The sequence below is a fragment of the Corvus moneduloides genome, chromosome 3, assembly GCF_009650955.1.
Source record: "Corvus moneduloides isolate bCorMon1 chromosome 3, bCorMon1.pri, whole genome shotgun sequence".
NCBI lineage: Eukaryota > Metazoa > Chordata > Aves > Passeriformes > Corvidae > Corvus > Corvus moneduloides.
Window position 1 is genome coordinate 19,326,136 of NC_045478.1, and position 19,054 is coordinate 19,345,189.

Here is a 19,054-nt window from a genome sequence, read left to right on the forward strand (position 1 = left end):
AAAATATGTGGTGGATTTAATCTAAAGTAAACCAGAAGGAGTATGGTTTAATATGTTTTGGAATAGATTAGATCCACAGAATTAAAATGGCTTTCTAGTTCAAATTCTGATTGATTTTAATGTTGGGTTGTTGGTTTTGTTTTTCTGTTTCTGTTTTGCAGTGTTATGTGGGAACCAATGGGAGATGGTAAAAAGATTATTTCACTGGCTGATAACAACATATTATTGTGGGATTTGCAGGAAAGTTCAGACAAAGCTGTGGTAAGAAATTTTCTTTTGACGAAATATGCTATACTTGAATTTAGTGCAAAAAACAACATTCCCTAGCCTAGAATTTGCTCATCTTTTAACTATCTCTTCAAAAATATCTCATTGCCTTTAATGTAGGTGGAGGAAATGAATACTCTACCATTGTCTTGAATATGAGTGTTTAAGTGTAGTATTTCTGTATCTGTTGTTAGTGGGTAAATGTTTTCTTTGTTCCAGAGTTCCCTTTACTGTCCTACAGGTTTATAGTGAATAATCTAGAGTAAAGCAGTGCTGATTTGGTGATTGTGTTCAAGTGAAAAATTGATGGTCAGTAAAGGCAAAGGTTACTGAATTCAGATAATGGTGTATGAACTCATGTTGGTTAATGCCATGTAGCCTTCTATTTAATTTTCAACTCTTGACTGTATAAGCATAATACAAGTTTCTCTATTTGCTATGTGCTGCTTTGAATTCTCAGTGTTAGTTTAATTTAGTACTATACAGTTCATTCAGATTACTTCAGTTATTGTTAAAAACATCTTATTCAGAAACATATATAAAAAAGTGTCATTGGCGTAGATTTTTGTCTGTTTAAGCCGTATCATAGATTGTATATAGAAAACTTTGAATGATTCCATATAGTCATTTAGGTCAGTGTCTGTGCTTAAAAATGGAAACTTGTTATGTCAAGGACATTACTATTCAGTTGATCTGTTGTCACTTTTAGATTTAGCTCCTCAGGTCAGGGTTAATTTCTTTTCCTGGATGCTGCAGAATCAGTTTTTTCAACTTAGTAAAGACATTGTGTCCATAAACTCTTCCTTGTTGGTACCGTCTGACTGTGCAAATAGATGATGTCTTGAGTTATTAGTATTTTGCTAGATATCACATAGTATCAATGTAATGTTATATAGTTTAATACTTTACGTTTATAATTAAGCCCTTTGGGTTCCTTGTCTAGATGAGAAAACTTCAGCTTTTTTTTCACCTGCAACTTCAATTGGTGTTATGTTGCCTTCCAAGGCTTCAAATCAGTGTTTGTTTTTATCAAATTGATGTTGAGAATTTCTGACAGCTTGCCTTCAGGAGCTTGTCTGTGGCATTGTAGCCACTGGATTTGCATTATACCTGCATTAGTCAGTATTTCTTTCCTAATGTCTGCATAATACACAAACCTTTCTGCAATATTGAAAAACTGCTTTGGGGTTGGTACTGTTTCCATGCTACTGGTCTTCATATATCTTTGAAATATTGAGACTGCTAGGCAACTTAGCATTTTCCCTTTGTCCTACTTCCACTCTTGGTGCGGTTCTGTCCTCACTTGCTGAAATTCTTTTGAATGTTAGTTAGTATTTGCACTGTTCAACCACTTTCTCGTAACTCTCTCAAGTTTTTTCTAAATCCTAACCTCTCTGAAATGTCTCTGCCCTTGGCAGGAGATTGGCACTAAATGATCTTTGAGGCCCCTTCAAACCCAAACTGTTCTATGATTCTGTGATTTCCTTTAGGATGCTGTCTGGTGTATTATCAGTTTCTCTGTGCGGGAATCTTGTAATGAATGCCAAATTTTATGGGGTTTTTATTCCTCATTTTATACTGCTTGGGAATTATTTACTAGAAGTTTATGTGTTGTGTCTTCCATATACTATTCCTTTTCTCAAAACTAAACCCCCCCTCCATCACACAAATATTTGTGCAGATAACTATGATTTCCGTTTTCTTTTCCTTCCATTGCTAGAATTATGATCTGCATAATTTTGGAGAGGAGTAGACTCTACCAAATTTTTTGATTTCAGCATGATTTGGCGAATCAGTATTTTTGTCCTCAGTGCAATATTCAGCTTGCTGATCGTTTCAGTATTTCAAGTAGCGCTCCTTATGTAGAACATTTTTTAAATTGATACTTCTAAAATATGCTTGTACTGCATCAAATGTTGATGGCAGAAAAGGACTCTAGAAGTCAAAGTAAGTGATAAAGGAATTAAAGCAATTTAACCTGTGACATTTGTTATATGCTTATATTTGATAAAAGAAAATGAATAAAACCAAATGTGAAATTCTTTATCAAAAATCTGCTTCATCTAATGAAGTAGATATATCAACCCTTGACTGACATCTTCAGATAGGAGCATTTTAAAATGTTTGTTAAAAACCTTTGTTTGCAGAAGTTAAGAATGTTGTTTGTATTTTACAGTCAGGCTCTCAGGAGGCTTGATATAGAATTTGACTGATCCTCTATATTTCCATCTAAAAGAATGTAGTATCTCATGCAATTACACTGTAAACGAGAATTATTTGTGATTAAAATATTACCTGAGAAAAACTGTTTACCATAATCAATCTTCTGCTCCAGCAATTTTGAGTTGTTATTAGATGATACTTACTTCAATACCAAGTCAGGGACTGCTTTTAAAGTGAGGTTTGATAGAGAAAGTTCATTGGAACTTGACTCTCAGAAAAACATATCTCCATGCATCAAAATCTTTAGCCTAGTGAATCTCTTCTGAGATGACTGGAATTCTTGCAATTTTTGAATGTTGAATTTTTGTCGGCAACAAATTTGTCTCAAACAAGTCTGTGGATTCCTGAGCTAACTGGAGTCCAGCTGAACAAGACTGAAGAAAGCATAAGCATCTCTTTAAAAGGCCTGCTATAGACTTTCTAGTAATGAAAATTACGACATGCTGAAGTCCAGTATCATAGGCTTTTTCAGGACTAGAATTAACTGTGGTGCATTTCTGAAATCTTTGATGATTACCTCCTTACTAAGAGATTAACTTGCTGTTAAATTCTATATATGGATGAAAAATAATAACTTGGATGAAAAGTAATAACTTATTCGGTAGCAATTTTACATTTGCAAAAAATATGTAGGACTGACAGTTACAAAGAGCAATAAAGAAAAACAAGCAATGTTTTGTTACACAGTTGACTTTCTCTTTAAAAAAAAAAATACCCAAACAAGTAAAACCCTCCTCCATAAATCAACAGTCTACCCCAAATTTTGCTGCTATAGTATTCAGAATGCGAGAGAAATCTGTGAGAACAGGTTGGTTATAAAACAGATAGCATTGGTAGGGGTAAGCAGCAAATATATTTTCTATTTCGTTATCACCATTTACAAGGAGTGTTTGTAGGCTAATGAGCTGTTGGTGAAACAGTGGTTTCTTTCTGTGAATATCCTGTTTATAAGGGATTGCTATATGCATAATATATCATAGTTCTAAAAAGCACGTGATTTGTATTTTAATGCTTTTTGATCAGAGTGTAAAGAGACGCTTTCCTGAGATATTAATAAAAAGTGCTTTTTTTTGCCTAGAAAACAGATACAGAACAGCCTAAAGCAAAGAAATCAGATCTTGCCACATTAAAAAAAGGGGCATGTTAAATTAAATTTAAAAAAAAAAACAACCACAACATTTACTTTATATACAGATACACAGAGATTATGTGAATGACAAGAAAAGTTGTCTTTATTGTTTGCTAAGGTGAAAGGTTGTCCATTTTTGGAATCTCTTAGCCACTGATGTCTTATCATCTAACATGCTGTTTGGTTCAGGCAGGCGGTGACTAAGCAGGACATAGCTGGTGTTGAGGAAACTTCCCTGTCTGACCATTCAGGAGTCACTCTGGCAGTCCCACTTCCATGGTCAGAGACTTTGAGCAGCTCCAGTGGGCCAGCAGGTCCCTGCTTGACTCCCTGCACGCCACACTCTCACTCAGACAGACCAGATTTCCCATAGCAGAGTCTCAGTCCTCTCCATCCTTCAAGTCATGGTGCAACAGCAAAACAACAGCCTGGGCTGGTTCCTCTTATGAGGGACCCTGAATAAAGAAAACCCTGGGGTTTTACACCCTCCCAGTCTATGCAGCAAAAGTCTGGGGTCTTCCTTCTCAGTCCTCTGCTCCTCCTGTGTCTCTTGAGTGTCCAGTCACCCAGCTGGTGACACAGGTCCCTGTGCCTTTTGTTGAGCAAATGATCAGCACCTCTTCCCAGCCTCTTGCCTCATTTCTCTGCACCACCCGCAGCTCAATCTGCAGCTGGCACTACAGCTGCACCCCGAGCTACCTCCACTGAATGTTCTCCTCGACACTAGTAAACTTATATGTTCTGTAGGGATTGCTAAGGGGAGAATGTCTTTACAAAATATACATATTGCTATAGACTTACAAGTAAAATAACCATGTGCTTCTGTGTGTTTATATGCGTTATAACTGATTAAATCAAGAGCCTAGGATTAAAGTAATAGAAATGTCAGTGTGTTTGAATTGTTTTCTCTTCTTGTAAAAAACACGTGATGGTGTTCAAGTTGAATAATATCATTATCATTAACGAAAAGTAAGATCAGATCCACTGTATCTGTAGCAGGTAACAGAGGTAAGGAGGTATTCATTACGCTGGTGCATCACTGGTCTTCCTGTTTTTACAACACATTTCAATTGCTTCCTTTTTTTTTCTCATAGGTCCATATTATAGGCCATTTTAATGGCAAGAGGTAAACCAAATGCTACTCTATGGACTTTTCATGTTTATGAAATTTTTTTTCTAAAATTCAGGTATAATATAGATGAAAAACTGAAAATATCTGTCTTTAAAATTTTGCGTAGGCCAAAATTTCTGCTTTTCTACAGTCATCAAAACTTCAGAGTCTTATTTGGTTCCTTTTCTGTATCTGCCTGCAATTTACAAGTCACATTGTTTCATTAAAAGTAGCCTGAAGAATTTTAGAGTTCCCAATACATTCAGAGCTTCTTGGTAATAAAATTATTGATGTGCTCATTCTCTGAATTATCTGGTCAGCTTGGGATGGGAAACATTTTGTAACTGTAATTTACTGTACAGTTCAGTGGGTTTGTTTGGGTTCATTTTGGTTTTGGTTTGGGGTTTTGTTTTTTATTTTCTCTCAAGGTTTCTTGCTAACTTGTTTCCTCCTTACAGTATTTAATTTGCCTGTATTTACATTAAGGCAAGCTTCTGTCCTTTTGATCACTCCCTTTATTATTGTTTTGAGGACATTACCTTCTGGGGTGAAACTAATCTTATGCTCACTGCATCATTACCTTTTGCAATTGAATTAGCTATTCTTTGCCATTTATAATCATTAGCTGGACCCAAGAGAAGCCCAGACAATCCACCAGGTCTGGGTAGAGTCTGCTGAGAAGATGACAGTTAATATTTCTGTGTACAGATTTGAGGTCAGATGTTGACAAATCGCTAGAACTCTTCCTCGGATTAATGCAGTGGGTTTGGCATGGCAGATGAGTGAACAGAAAGAAATGGAGATATTAAAATCTAGATATTTTTCTGGTTTTCATATGTTTTCACAAAGGGGATAAATAGAGGTGTGGTTTTGATCATTTTAGTCCAAATTATTAATTAGATTCCTTCTAGATTTCTTGTCCCTTCTGGATTATTTAGCAGCATTCATGTGGTCTTGGTTCACAACAACAGATAATACCAGGCAGTGGCATTCCAGGCAAGGCAGAATATATTTTGGGGAAGATTTCACAGGCTATCTGGATAAAAGTGACATATCCAAATATAGAGGATGTTAAGAATAAGCATGAGATGCTTTCTTGGAAAGATAGCTGCTGTTTCTCAAGACAGGAAATACCTTGTGGAATTTAGTGGAGAATTTTTTAGTGCCCCGTTATTACTGCAACTAGAATAAACATAGATTAGCTATAGGAGGGAAGAAAACTGTCTGAAGAAAAATAAAAGGGAAATTACTGGATCAGAATGAGAATAGAAACCAGTTCTTAGAGTTGGAATCAATTTTATTTAATGGCATCCTTAACAATAGAATAGAAGTCGGAATGAAATAATAAAAATTTTTGTTGACAGAACTTGGAATGCATCATCAGCATATAGGAATAACAACATATTTCAGAGGATGAGCTTGATGTTTAGTGTAATTTTTGTAAAATAAAGCAGAAAAGTTGTGTTTGAGGAATAAAAATATTTTCTTAGTGTAATGCAGAAACTCAGCACTTAAAAATATGTGGATTCTGTTACTTAGCTATTCTGAGAATAACTGAGGCTATTTGAAAAGGCATACAGTTTTAAGATGGTTCAGGAGTCAAGAGCAGTTATGAAAGGACTATGTGGCATGGTTGCCTGCAGTTGGAGGAATTCAAGTCAATTTACAATCCTCATCAACATTTCTGTTTCTGTCAATATCAAGTCAGAAAAACACTCATGCCTTTTTAATGTCAATCTCAAAATAGTCTGCTTGGTTTTGTCTACTAAATGTAGCCCTTAATGTATCATTCTTCCAAGTACCTTCCTGTTCTGTTCTTGGTCACATTCAAGCTTTATGTATCCGTGTATTGGTCACATTCAAGCTTTATGTATCCGTGTATCTTTTGTCAAGGAGTTCACTGAGTAAAGAATCACTTTCTTTTGTTTCCTGTTTAATCTTCTGCAGGTTTCCCTCGGTGGCCCATAGCTCTTTTCTTGGAAGAGAACATGAACAGTTGATTCGCTGTCTCCATGCTGCTTGTGGTTTTTCTAGATAATTTCTGTACCCTTTAACATATATTATATATTGGCTTTTGGTGGTTTTTTTTGAAGGATACTGCCTGTCCTTTCCTCTTTCCCAGTCAGCCCTTATATAATCAAATTTTGAAGCAGAAAAATCAACCTCAGTCCTTAATATTTTGACTAAAATAAGTTGGAGTAATTGATATTTTCATTTGAATACACAGAAATCAGTCCTTCCTAGGACTGGTATCTAGGATATCCTAGGACAGACATTTTTTCATGTTTTGTTATTTTGTTTTTGTAAAACCCCTTCCTTCATTGAGGATAACATAAACAGTTCTAATCATTTTACATTGCTTAATTTTTTTCAGAGCATTTTATTCTTATTTCAAAGTGTTGCTCTTATGCAACTGTACTATAATATCATGCTGCCCTTTTATTTTTGTTCTTGCGTCACTAGATTTAGGCATTGTTCCAGCTAAGCATTTAGGAATAGTGTTAAATCCATCCATACTCTGATAACCATTTTACACTGTTCAAGATTTCATTTTCTCTAGAGTTCTTTTCTGAAATCAGTGTGATCCTCGTGCATTGCAAGAGTAATTCCTAATTTTGTTGTCTAAAAGTAGACTCTATTCCTTTCCTTCTTCCTTAATGTAAGTCCCATTTTGTGTTTATAAAATAATACCATGAATTGTTTACCTTCAGTATCCAGTGTGGCCCTCACACCTTCATGTCTTCATCTTCAGGGCAGCACAGATCCTAATCCTCATGCAAGAATAATGTTTAAAATACACCTGTGTAATGTTTTCCTCCCTTTTTGTAGTCAGTTTTCCTGCATTTAAAGAAATGGAGGAAAGAGTTCAAGATAAAGAGTCCTTGCTTACCTGTCCATATATTAGAGTATGAATTAAACTTACGGCTAAGGTTTTTTTGAACCTGCATTTGTGATTCTGAACTACCAACTTTGTTTCCTTTATTTCTTGGATTTCCAGGGAGGAAACTTGCAGACTTCCTTCTGTTACATAAGGATTCCTTTTTATTCATGAAAATTTCTCTTCTTTATCTCCAAATGGTCCTTTAAATCCTTGCAGTTGCTTTCAGGTTCATAGACAGCATGGAAAAGAAGATTGAGTTGATTAAGAACTTGGCTGCATACATAGCTGGACATCTGTATAAGGAAAGATGTCTTTTAATTTCTGCAAGTATTTATTAATTGCTTGTGAAGGCAAGGATGAATTGGCCCATATATGTGATTTTTTTTTTTTTATATATGTTGGTAAGAAATAGCACAATATGTGTGTGCTGGCCTCAACCCTAAACTTTTGACTGCAAAGAAGAAAAATTTGATCATTTTATAGTAGTTTACATTATAAAAGTTGAAATGAGTAAATATATGTCTGGAATGCTGGAGAAAGTATTGTCTACTGCTGACAAAGATCCTCTGCCCTGAGTCATGTTTTGAGTATGTGATGTTTTCCATCTCAAGAGCAGATTTTTGAAATACCTGATAAAATATACTCTCTTTTGGTACTGTCGTACTGTCAGTGTTAACATTTGCTTCCTTCCCCCTGGTCTGAGCTTTGAATGGCCAAGTCTGCTTACTAAAGAAACTTAGTTTAATTTTTGAAGTGACCTACACAAGCTATGAATATTCTTTTGTGCCTGGAATCTAGTATGTGTCAAAAAATAAAAAGTGAATTATATTATCCTGTGTCCAGTGTCCTATGCAGTGTTTTTTAATTTCTATTAATGACCTGCAAGTTGTAGAAAGGCTTTCAGACAGTATTTGTTCTAAAGGAGGAATGGTGTTAGAGGAGTAGGTTTGGCCACAGTGTTACATTATTCATTAACATATGAGCAATATATGATCTTACATGCTGGGAATTCCACGTTCTTTTTTTAAAAAAAATCTGTTTGTAATTTCTAGATTGTTAATCATAATGCTAAAGAAATTTGATATTCTTGTTGGAGTGGTAGTAATAAAAATTCAGCAAAATACATGCATGAACATTTATACAATATACAAATAGATTTAAGCAGTGTTGTGTGAACAGCATATTTTTCTGTTGATGTCAGTTAAAGTTTATGTAAACAGTTTGTATGTTTTAGTCTTTTTCATCTATCAAAGCATAATATTTCCACTGAGAAATCTACTATTAAATAGAATATTTATGTTGCATTAGGATCCAATAGGATCCAGTGCAGTAATCTGCTTTTGTGAAATACAAAATGTTTCACAATGAAACATTTTGAAATATGAAAATTGTGTGAAAGATGACCAATACGTCTGCTGTTTGTGTAGCTGCTTGAAATTTGTGTAAATTTTATATCTGATTAAATGCAAATATTTTGGTTTCCCTCCTTCTCTTTAGATATTAAGCAGTTTCAGTAAGTGATTGGAAGTAAAAGTAATTTGCAGTGTCGGCAGCTTCGATTTCCCCCATGTTCACGTGAAATGGGGGGACAACTTGCTATACAACTTCAAAGACAAAGTTGATTACTTTGGGCCTTCTTTTCATTAACTGTGGAGATGCAGACCTACCTACTCCACGACATGCAAGCCTGGTTTTGGAACTGAAACTTTTATATCTCACAGATTGTAGATTTGTTATCTAGTATCTACTATTATTTTAACAGGCATGTATGTGATAACGTGGGCACCTGGGCCTTGATTTATTTATTTTTAAAAGCTACTATACATTTATGGAAAAGAGTCTTTTGACACCGTAATTGTTACTACAGCTAAAATCTGGCATTTTGACATGGAAAAAGTCTTGTAAGACTGTTAATGAAGCTAAATGTGTGTGTGTGTGGCAGCTGCAACTCTGTGCAATGTGCCCATATTATCTTTCTACTCTTTCAACAATAATCTGAAACTGTTTTATAGAAAGCACGGTACTTACAATATTTTTGCATACATTACACTGCATACACCTTTTTAAAAATTACTGGTGGAAAATCAGCTCTAGCTTTTATTTGTTGGGGGTTTTTTACTTTTTTTTTTTCTTTTTTTTTTTTTTTTGTTGAATGTTCGGATTTGGTAGTCTGCCTTGGAGCAATAGGCTATTGAACAGCTTTGTCTTCATTGTAACTGGTTTCATTTTAGTGTTACATTTAGAAACATTGCCAGCTTTGTTTCATTATTCTAGCTCTCTAGTTCCACAGCCTTGGAAGGGAAAGGACAATTAAAATTTACTTCGGGAAGATGGAGTCCACACCACAACTGTACCCAGATTGCCACAGCCAATGATACCACTGTCCGAGGGTGGGACACGCGAAGCATGAGGTAATGAGAGCTTGCAGTCATGTTCTCTTATCTCCTTTGGAGAGAGATTTTTGCATTGTTCCTAGCACTTTCTTTTTTTTAAAATGATAAGAAAAATGGCAAACCTTATAAAAAGAATAGAAAAGCTTGCATACCTCATATAGTTACAATTTAGCAAAGAGTTTTCTCTGGTATTCCCCCTCAGCTTCAATTCTGACCTGTATATTGAGTTTTATTGAACTATATACTAGTCTCACAAGGATTTGTTCAATACATAAGGATTACCTGAATGAAGCTGTTTTGTAATTCAGCCTGAAAATGGTTTAACAACAGTCCTGACTATGCTATGAACTGTCTTCATAGCATTTAAAGATGACTTTAATCTTTGAAGGCAATTCACAGGTCAAGTTTTCTCTTCGCTTCTGATTTTAACAAAGTGTTCTATACTAAAGATTGTAGCTTACTAGTTATAAGAAATCACTGAATCTATCAAAATCATAACCAAATAAAAGCTTTGAATATACCTAATAAGGCGTTTTCCCCCCTGCTTAGTTGTGATTTTGGTAAGCAAAGGAGTGATGTTGTGCACATCTGTTGCCATGACTACTAAAGCCTCTGCAAGCTTTTTTAAAATACACTTTATCCCCTTAGCACATAGTAATTTATCACTAAACCGAGAAGACTGATGTCTTGTAATAACTTTCATTGCCTTAAAGGGCGATGACTTTAAATTTAGTTCAGTGGTTCCTGCCAGCTCAGAGTTGTAGCAATAAATCCCTTATTTGCTAGTCTTGTGTATTTTTGCCAAAAAGATTTATTTAATTAAGGAAAGCTAAAAATACAATAATTAAAAGTCACTTCCTATATGCTTATCATGAAGTTTGAAGGTCCTGTTCTTTGCCTTGTAAAGTGATACATAAAAATCTAACTTTATGTAGATGTGTATACTTAGATTTATAAAGACACTTTTAAATGAAGTGTACAAGAGTGGAAAGAGAGGACAAAGGAGAATGGGTTTTATTATTTTTGTAATGTTTTTGTAATCCTCCTGTTTCTAACACATAGCATGCAGATCTTGAAACTAAAGCCTGTTTTTTGAAGTGAAAATATTAAATATTGTAAACTCTGCTTCATGCTCTGTCTTATTAGAAAAAGCATCTCTATCTTGCATTAAAGGAATTCTCTGAGTAACTTCTATAGTCTGGGTATTATAGTCTGGATCCACAGTGAAAGGGGTACCTTGGTTAACAGAAACAAGCCCCACAATTCTATTTACTTCAAGTGGGGCTCAGAGTAGATAGTCCTTAAACCAGTTTGATTACTAGGCCGTGCCAAAAGGCTGTTTGCAATATACTCAAAAAGTATGTGCAAGAGTAAGTCTCATCTTCCATTACTCTGTAATATGTCTATATGTAAATATTTCATAATAATTAGTTAGGCTAGGAGTTTAAAATCAGGGCAATATAAACTCTGGCAGTATAAGAAGCATGAAATGATGGGGGAGGGAGGAATCAAGGGCAGAAAACTGGTCTACCAGCAAAGTGAAGAGAGATACTTGAAGAAGCTAGAATAGCTGCTCCTGCAGTGTGGTTATGATAGCTGCAAGATAGAGGGAGTATATTCTTTTGGACATAGCAAACAAAGAAGGGGAGAAGAAAAAAAAGATTGGTAGGAAGAGTCCTAGACTAGACTAAGAAGCAGTCTTAATCAGAGAAGAGCTTGTGAAGCAGAGGAGACAGACACTAGGCTGATTGGATTTAGAGAGAGAATTTTATCAGGAAAATTCAGACTCCAAGGCTAAACTCTAAATAATATGTAAGAAGAATAATATGAGGAGGCGGAGTCAATAGCTGGAGAAAATGTTCATGTGGTCTGGCATAAATCTTATGATGTAAGTGGGAAATTTAGTGTATGTATTATTGCTGTAGGTAGGGTGAAAAGTGAAGAAATATATATTCATATTTTGGGAGGAAAGGGATCAAATGGTCAGAATAATAGTTAAGTTGGGATAAAGGCTTTCATGGTGAGTAGTGTTGAAGATACAGTGGACAGTGGTATTTTTAAGCCCTTACACACATCTCTATGAGCAATGCAAGAAAAAAGTGAAAGGTGCAATAAAGAAGGAAAGAAGTGTTTTACTGCAGCAAACATGCTTGAGACTTAAAATTTTTGCCATATACATATCCTAAGAAAATAAGTGGAAGTTTGAATTCCACTCCTACAATACCTGGTAGAAAGGCATACCTGAATGATATCCTTAGCCTCTCAAACTCTGAGAAGAGTGTTGATGCTAGATACCTTAGTAATTTCACTGGTGACTGCCACAGCTGTCAGGATAGGGCTTGTTATAGGCCTGATACACTTTGAATCTCTCCTTATGGAGCTATTTCACTTTGTATTAGGAGTTAGGAATTAACAGCAAGAGACTATCTGATTGTGACAGAAGACCATAAAAATATGTAGTCTTCACAAGAAATAGGAAATTTTGGTCAGTATGTTTACTGCAGGGAAACATTTTTCATTTAAAGAAAAACAAAAAGCTCATGAAGTGTTGAAAAGTTCTAGTGAAGATTGTAGGAGACGGTCAAGTCTAAGCAGAACTTTAGATGATGTATTGGTGGCTTTGAGAAAACTGGTGACACAATAGTGGAAACAAGAAAAGCCCAGACAAACCCCAACTTTAAGAGGCAAGGTAGGGAAACAAACTGATGGCGCATGATGTTTTGAATAGACGTGCTAGGCTGTTAGCAGTACTGCAGATGTTTTCTGAAGTGGTCCAGATGGATGAGTATGCGTCTGGCTGAGGAGTTTAAGGGCCACAGGTAAATTAGTGATAAATGCAAGAGCTCAAGAAGGTAAATTCAATATGGAGCAGTAATAAAAAGCTGTTGTTGATATCTGTTGCAACCTTTGCATCTCAGCTTTTTCTGAGGGAGAAGTAGATTTCATATACAGGGAATTAGTATAACTGCTTAGGGGCAGAGAAGTTCTTATCTGAAACTAATGTGGTTTAGTAGCAGACATTTATAACAGTTTTTACAGAGTTGTACTAGAATCATCTGGGACTACTGTTTCCTTTTAACTCCAGATGATCCTAATGGAAACAAACATGGAAGGAGCAAAGCTTCAAGGCAAGCTGAGAAATCTGTACGAGTCACTATTGTTAGCAGCTGGAATGGGAGCTCTAGGTCTGTGGGTGCTAAGGGGATTATGCAAGTTTCCAGGGAAACAGATTCCTGTAGGTGGAGTGCTTTTTATAGACCACATAATTTTTTTAATGTTTTATAGGCAGATATATTGTATAGAAAATGCACATGGACAGCTGGTACGAGACCTGGACTTTAATCCCAATAAGCAGTACTACCTGGCTAGCTGTGGAGATGACTGCAAGGTGAAATTCTGGGACACAAGAAATGTCACTGAACCAGTGAAGACACTAGAGGAGCATTCCCACTGGTAGAACAAATTATCTGCATGCTGTTTTGCGGGTGGATGGTTTATATAATTTATTCAGCTAATTATTTTATCGTTTAGGAACAATGCAAACTGACTATGTTTGTGCTATTGTACATAATTTTTTTGCACAGAGGAAAAATTTTAACATGCCAATGTTCCTTGTGTAATTGTAAATTAAGAGTTTAGACAACGTTAGTCTAATTGGCAAGAAACTGTTGTTAACGTTGTTGGGAGGTGGGGTAGACCTTTGAGACGCACAGCACAGAATTTGGCCCATGGGCCCCTGCTGGGACACAGGTGTGCCTTCCCAAATGGAGCCTGATGTACTGCACCTGATGTGCAGTAAAGCAGCTGCTATCCATCCTTCTGTTGTCAGATGGTTGAAATGTTCAGTAATGCAGCTCCATTTTTTTGATGCTCTTCACAGTCCTTAACTCAAAAATATGCAAGTGAGTAATTTTATTCTCTGAGATTTAGAGCCTGTATCTACTGCACTGGCCTGTGGCTGGAGTAAGGAGAGAATCTTGTCTGATGGCTGCAAATTTCAGTGCTTAAGAAAAGATGAATTATTTATATTTTATAAAATTTGGATTGGAGTAATTCTTGCAAAATAAATCCAGACCCTAAAGCTATTTTAAGGGGAATGAAGATGGGAATTAACAAAAACATTATTTTAAATTTTTTTCTTCAGAATATTCAAAGAAAAAGAAGAAAACAAGAACAATAAGACATTTGGTATTAACTTAATACGTAAAATGTAAAACTTGAAGAGAAATATAATCCTGCATTTGTTTTAGGATCTATTTTAAACTTCATTGTAAGAATGTTGTGAGATTTTTGCTTAACAGGCTATTTTTAATCCATATTTTGCTTTGGGGAAATTTTTATATTTAGGACTTAAGTCAACAATGAATTGGCATGTACCCTCAAGGAATGATACCACTGAATGGTGTGATTTATTTTATTTTTTTTTAAACTTACTTGTTGAATTTTTAAAGACACCTCATAGAAAACAGATTACATGGAAGCTTAAAAGCCAAATGAAGACGGCAAAAAATGTCTTTGGAATGAGGCATGTTACTTCTATGCATATTTAAAACATTGAAAAGATGAATTTTTAGTGCTGCCCTTAAAAAAAAATTGTTTAACAGTGATGTACTACCTACTATGAATAGTTTCTTGTTCTCTCTGCTTTAACGTTTTTAGGGTCTGGAATGTCAGATACAATCATTCTCATGATCAGCTGATCCTTACAGGAAGCAGTGATAGCAGAGTTATCCTGTCTAATATGGTATCAATTTCTTCTGAACCATTTGGGCATATGGTAGATGATGATGAACTCAGTGACCAAGAGGACCAGCATCAAGAAGAGAAGTATGAAGTTTCCTGAGTTTTATGCAGATGCTTATAATTTGTCTTTTCATTGTGATGGTTTACATGTTATTTTTTTTTTCTGACTAGGATTTTTGTATACATGTCTTTGAGGTAAGTAGTTTGAATTCCCACTTTATTCAGACTTGGGTGGAATACACTCTTTAAATCTGATTGGCATGGTCACTCCATGTTCACTGGTAGGAGGGGAATGGTGATGCTGAGGATCACTTCTAAAGTCCACTGGATTGGTGAAAAGATTCACTTTAAGGGAGCTTGGGTTCAAGTCAAGCATGTAGAACAATCTGGGTTGAGAATTTGAAAATATGCTTTTGTATTTTCTGTGTATGTGTTGTAACCCTTAGGAAGTGTTACCTGTCTAATGATGAGCTTCTGCACAGGCAGAAGAAAGGAAGTATAAACACTTTTTTTTTTTTTTTTTTCTCTTAATATCTGTGACTGCTCTGGAACCCAGTAACTCATCAGACCTAGTTCAAGCGAACCAGAAGCTTGGTTTCAACACTCTTGGTAGAGAATAGTGCATGCTATTGGCAAACATTTGTAAACCCATCCATTTGGTTTGTGTGGAATCACATATTTTCCTTGTGAATTTTGAAGGGATGGGGTTTTAGTGAAGAATTAACTGAAATGCTAAAATAATAATTTTTATATTCAATTTTTATGTGCTTTCATCTTTTTTATTGTGCAGTATATTATGCTTGTTTCCCTTTTTACATGTCTTTACAAGTGTATATATGTATATATAGGGAGTTCTGTAGATTGAGGTTGGGCTGAGGCTTTCTAATTTTGTGACTAGCTTTCATGGTGATCTTCAGCAAACTCTTCCTTTACAAAGTGAACCACAGAATTACAGAATTAATTAGGTTGGAAAAGACCTCTGAGATCAGAGTCCAACCTATGACTGAACATTACCATGTCGACTAGACCATGGCGATGACTGCCACATCCAGTCTTTCCTTGAACACCCCCAGGGATGGTGATTCCATCACTTTTCTGGGCAGCCCATTCCAATTTCTAATCACCCTTTCTGTGAAGAGATCTGTCCAACCTAAACCTACCCTGGCATAGCTTGAGGCTGTGTCATCTCCTGTCACTTGTTGCATGGGAGAAGAGACTAGTCCCCAGCTGGCTACAATATCCTGTTAGGCAGTTGTAGAGAGCAGTAGGGTCACCCATGAGCCTCCTCTTCTCCAGACTAAACAACCCCAGCTCCCTCAACCACTCCTTATGTGACTTACTCACTAGACCTTTCGCCAGCTCCATTGCCCTTCTCTGGACAGCTCTGCAAAGCTGTCTGCAATGATATAGGCAGATTAATTCCTGAATGAGCTTTTAAAATGAAGAATAGTCGGATGTGATAAGGAACAAGGAAATTACAAAAAACATCCCCTAGTTGCTCAGCTGTGCTGGCTAGATGTTTCAGCTAAAATTTTAAATACAGTTTAGGTTACTTCTCTAATTGCATTTTTAAGGTTGCTCTTGAACCTTATTTTATTATTAAAGATGTAGTTTTGCTCCATATAATTTTGGTGTTTTGGCTTCATTTAAAGGACCTGGGAACTATTCTTTTTTTAATATTAAATAAGAAAGTTATTCCATATATAGAAATGGCTAATTTTAAATGTATAGGATTTCTTGAAAAGATTTTCTCTACATGTTTTAAGTGCCTGAAAAATCAAGGAGTATCAAATTAAGTACCTAAAAATTTGCTCACATCAACAGTATGTACTTACTTTCTAGAATGTAACTGAGTTACAGTGTTTTAAATATAGAATCAGAAAATGGTTTGTGTTGGAAGGGGTCTTAAAGATCACCTAGTCTCAACCCCCCTGCCACAGTCAGGGACATCTTCTGCTTCCTTATCTTTGGCTGGAGATTGCAATTTATTCTGTTCAGGATGGAAGATAAATAGCATTAGTGGAAATGAGAAAGAGACCACATTTGTTTTTTATATGGTGGGAATGCATTAAAAATAACACAAGTAAATAACATTCTGACAGACACTGTGTAGTAGGTTATCTGGAATTCTGAATTTCTGTGGATTGTAGACTGTGTAGGTTGCCTCACTGAAACACAAGTCATTATAGAATGGGAATTTTTGAATCCAAGGTCATCCAATGCAATACAACAAATATAATGCATCTTTTCCTATGGCTATGGGTTGGATGTAAACCCCATCGTGAATGACTTGTATAGCAGTGATGTAGAGCCCTTGCCTGTTCCCAGAGGCTACAAGAGTATCAATTCTGCATTTGCATTTTAAATATGTGCTTTTCAGCTACTCATCTGTTTTCTGTAAAACCTGGGAAAGCGCATCAGCTTTTGTAACCTCTGCTTGGTACTGTGAAAGTCTTGTTTTAGGCTCCCCCTTCCGCCCTCTTGTTACAAGTTGAGTCCAAAGGATGTTTGCAAGCTGCTCACTGGCCTTGAACTGTTGCCAAATCAATGTCTCTTTAGTTCTGAGTGCACAAATGAAGAGGGCAAACAGCTGTTGGGAATACTTCTTGTTAGTCAACCACTAGTCAAATATTTTGACTATGATGCCCTCCTGGAGACCTCTATGAAGAGTCTTGCACCATTCCATGGGTACTGTCTCTTTTATAAAATACAGGTTTTCACTGTATGGCTTGGTGCAGCAGGGGTGTGGGTTTTTTTGGGTTGTTTTTTTTTTTTTGCTTGGGTATGTTCTAGACTTTCAAGAAGGTATTATATTCTCACAAGGTTCATTTTTATCCTGTTTTGGAGGACATCTGATTTGTTATTAAACAGCACACAAATACGAATAAAGAGAATGTCTGTTTCAGGTGTATCTTGAAATACACCAGGAAGAGCATGTATTTGGACAACTAGAGCATCTGGCCAGTCACCTTCAGACTGAGTGCCATACCTCTCTCAGAAAGTTGAAATATCAATTGTAAAGAAAGGAAAAGACTCTTTCTGCATTTTATTTGTCCTGAATACAATAACTTGTAAAAATACTCCTTTGATTAAATATAAAAATGATGAGTATGTGCCAGTTACATCTTTAAAGGTTTGTTGTTTGTTCTACTTAGTAAAGTCCCCATATTTTGAAAACATTGACTTCTAATACTGTTCTACACAGTTAAGACTCCTTCCTGAAATCTTTAAGTCTTGTTAATTTTTAATATCTTTCAGAGTAAATTTCCTAATTTTTACTGTATTTCTTGGTTGGGCACAAACCAAAAATAGTATGTCAGTTTAACCCTTCCTTGTTCAACCATGTAGAACTATGCATGAGTCTACCCACTCAATTATTCTTGCCAGATTTGCTGCAGTAGTTGTCTAGTTTTTAAGGTTCCCAACTGAAAATAAGTATTTGGAGATAATTTTTTTCAAAAGAAAAGAATTCAACTTCATTGCATAATGAATAGACAAACTAAAAACTGCTGTATTCCATTCTTACTAAGAATTTCTTGTTAGTGGTTTCTTCTTTCAGTGTTTGTCTATATATGTGTTGACATCTTGGGCCTATGCTGCCATCTTAGAGACCAGAACATGCTTGCGTAAGCAATGTTCTAGGACTGTTGCATGAGGATCTGTCTCTTGTTGAAATCAAGTGACTGCCAGTTCCTCTTAATTGCTGGTTTAGATCAGAGCAACTAGTTTGCTGTCTTTTCCCTACTTTTTAACTGCTGCTGTTGTTTCTCCCATCCATTATAAAAATGGAAGAGCAGGCAGCTTCCCTGTATCATGTTAGAGGTCTCCCTAGCCTGTGTCATATATCTCATAGTAGTCAGGAGGAAAAAGTATAGCAATAGGAAAAGGAGATGTATTTCCCCTGGGTATATGCTCCTATCCCCTGACTATTCACAGTTCAGGGACATTTACTGCCTTCTGAATAATCTTTGGAGACTTCTGATTCTTCCATGTAGGGTTTTCCTTTGTTATCAGCCATATTCTTGAGTTTATCTGTTCTCACTAACTGTGTTTTTGTTTGTTCCAAAACATGCCAGATGTGCATGCACAGCTTTTGTGAAATGTGTCTAGGAGAAACACGCCAACTGTGTTTGTTTTCTTGCACTGAATTAAGAAAGGCTTCGGTGCTTTCTGCATGGGAAGCTGTAACGATCCGGTTTAAACCCAGAAAAGCAAAGCAAGCTAAGTCTCTATACATAAACTGGAAAGAACTTAGAAGGTTCAAAATATTCCCAGAAACGAGATTAAAACCAAACGAGGTTAGATGT

The 19,054-nt window shown here is 35.9% G+C and overlaps 1 protein-coding gene across 1 annotated transcript in view; it reads left to right on the top strand.

The window, feature by feature from the left end:
- The window catches only part of EIPR1 (EARP complex and GARP complex interacting protein 1), a 77,393-nt gene that overhangs the window by 47,956 nt on the left and 10,383 nt on the right, over positions 1–19,054 (top strand). Inside the window, exons 5-8 of the mRNA XM_032104519.1 lie at positions 162–261; positions 9,886–10,022; positions 13,290–13,457; positions 14,664–14,831. Coding sequence (XP_031960410.1) covers positions 162–261; positions 9,886–10,022; positions 13,290–13,457; positions 14,664–14,831 — 573 coding nt within the window. The remainder of the gene's footprint in view (positions 1–161; positions 262–9,885; positions 10,023–13,289; positions 13,458–14,663; positions 14,832–19,054) is intronic.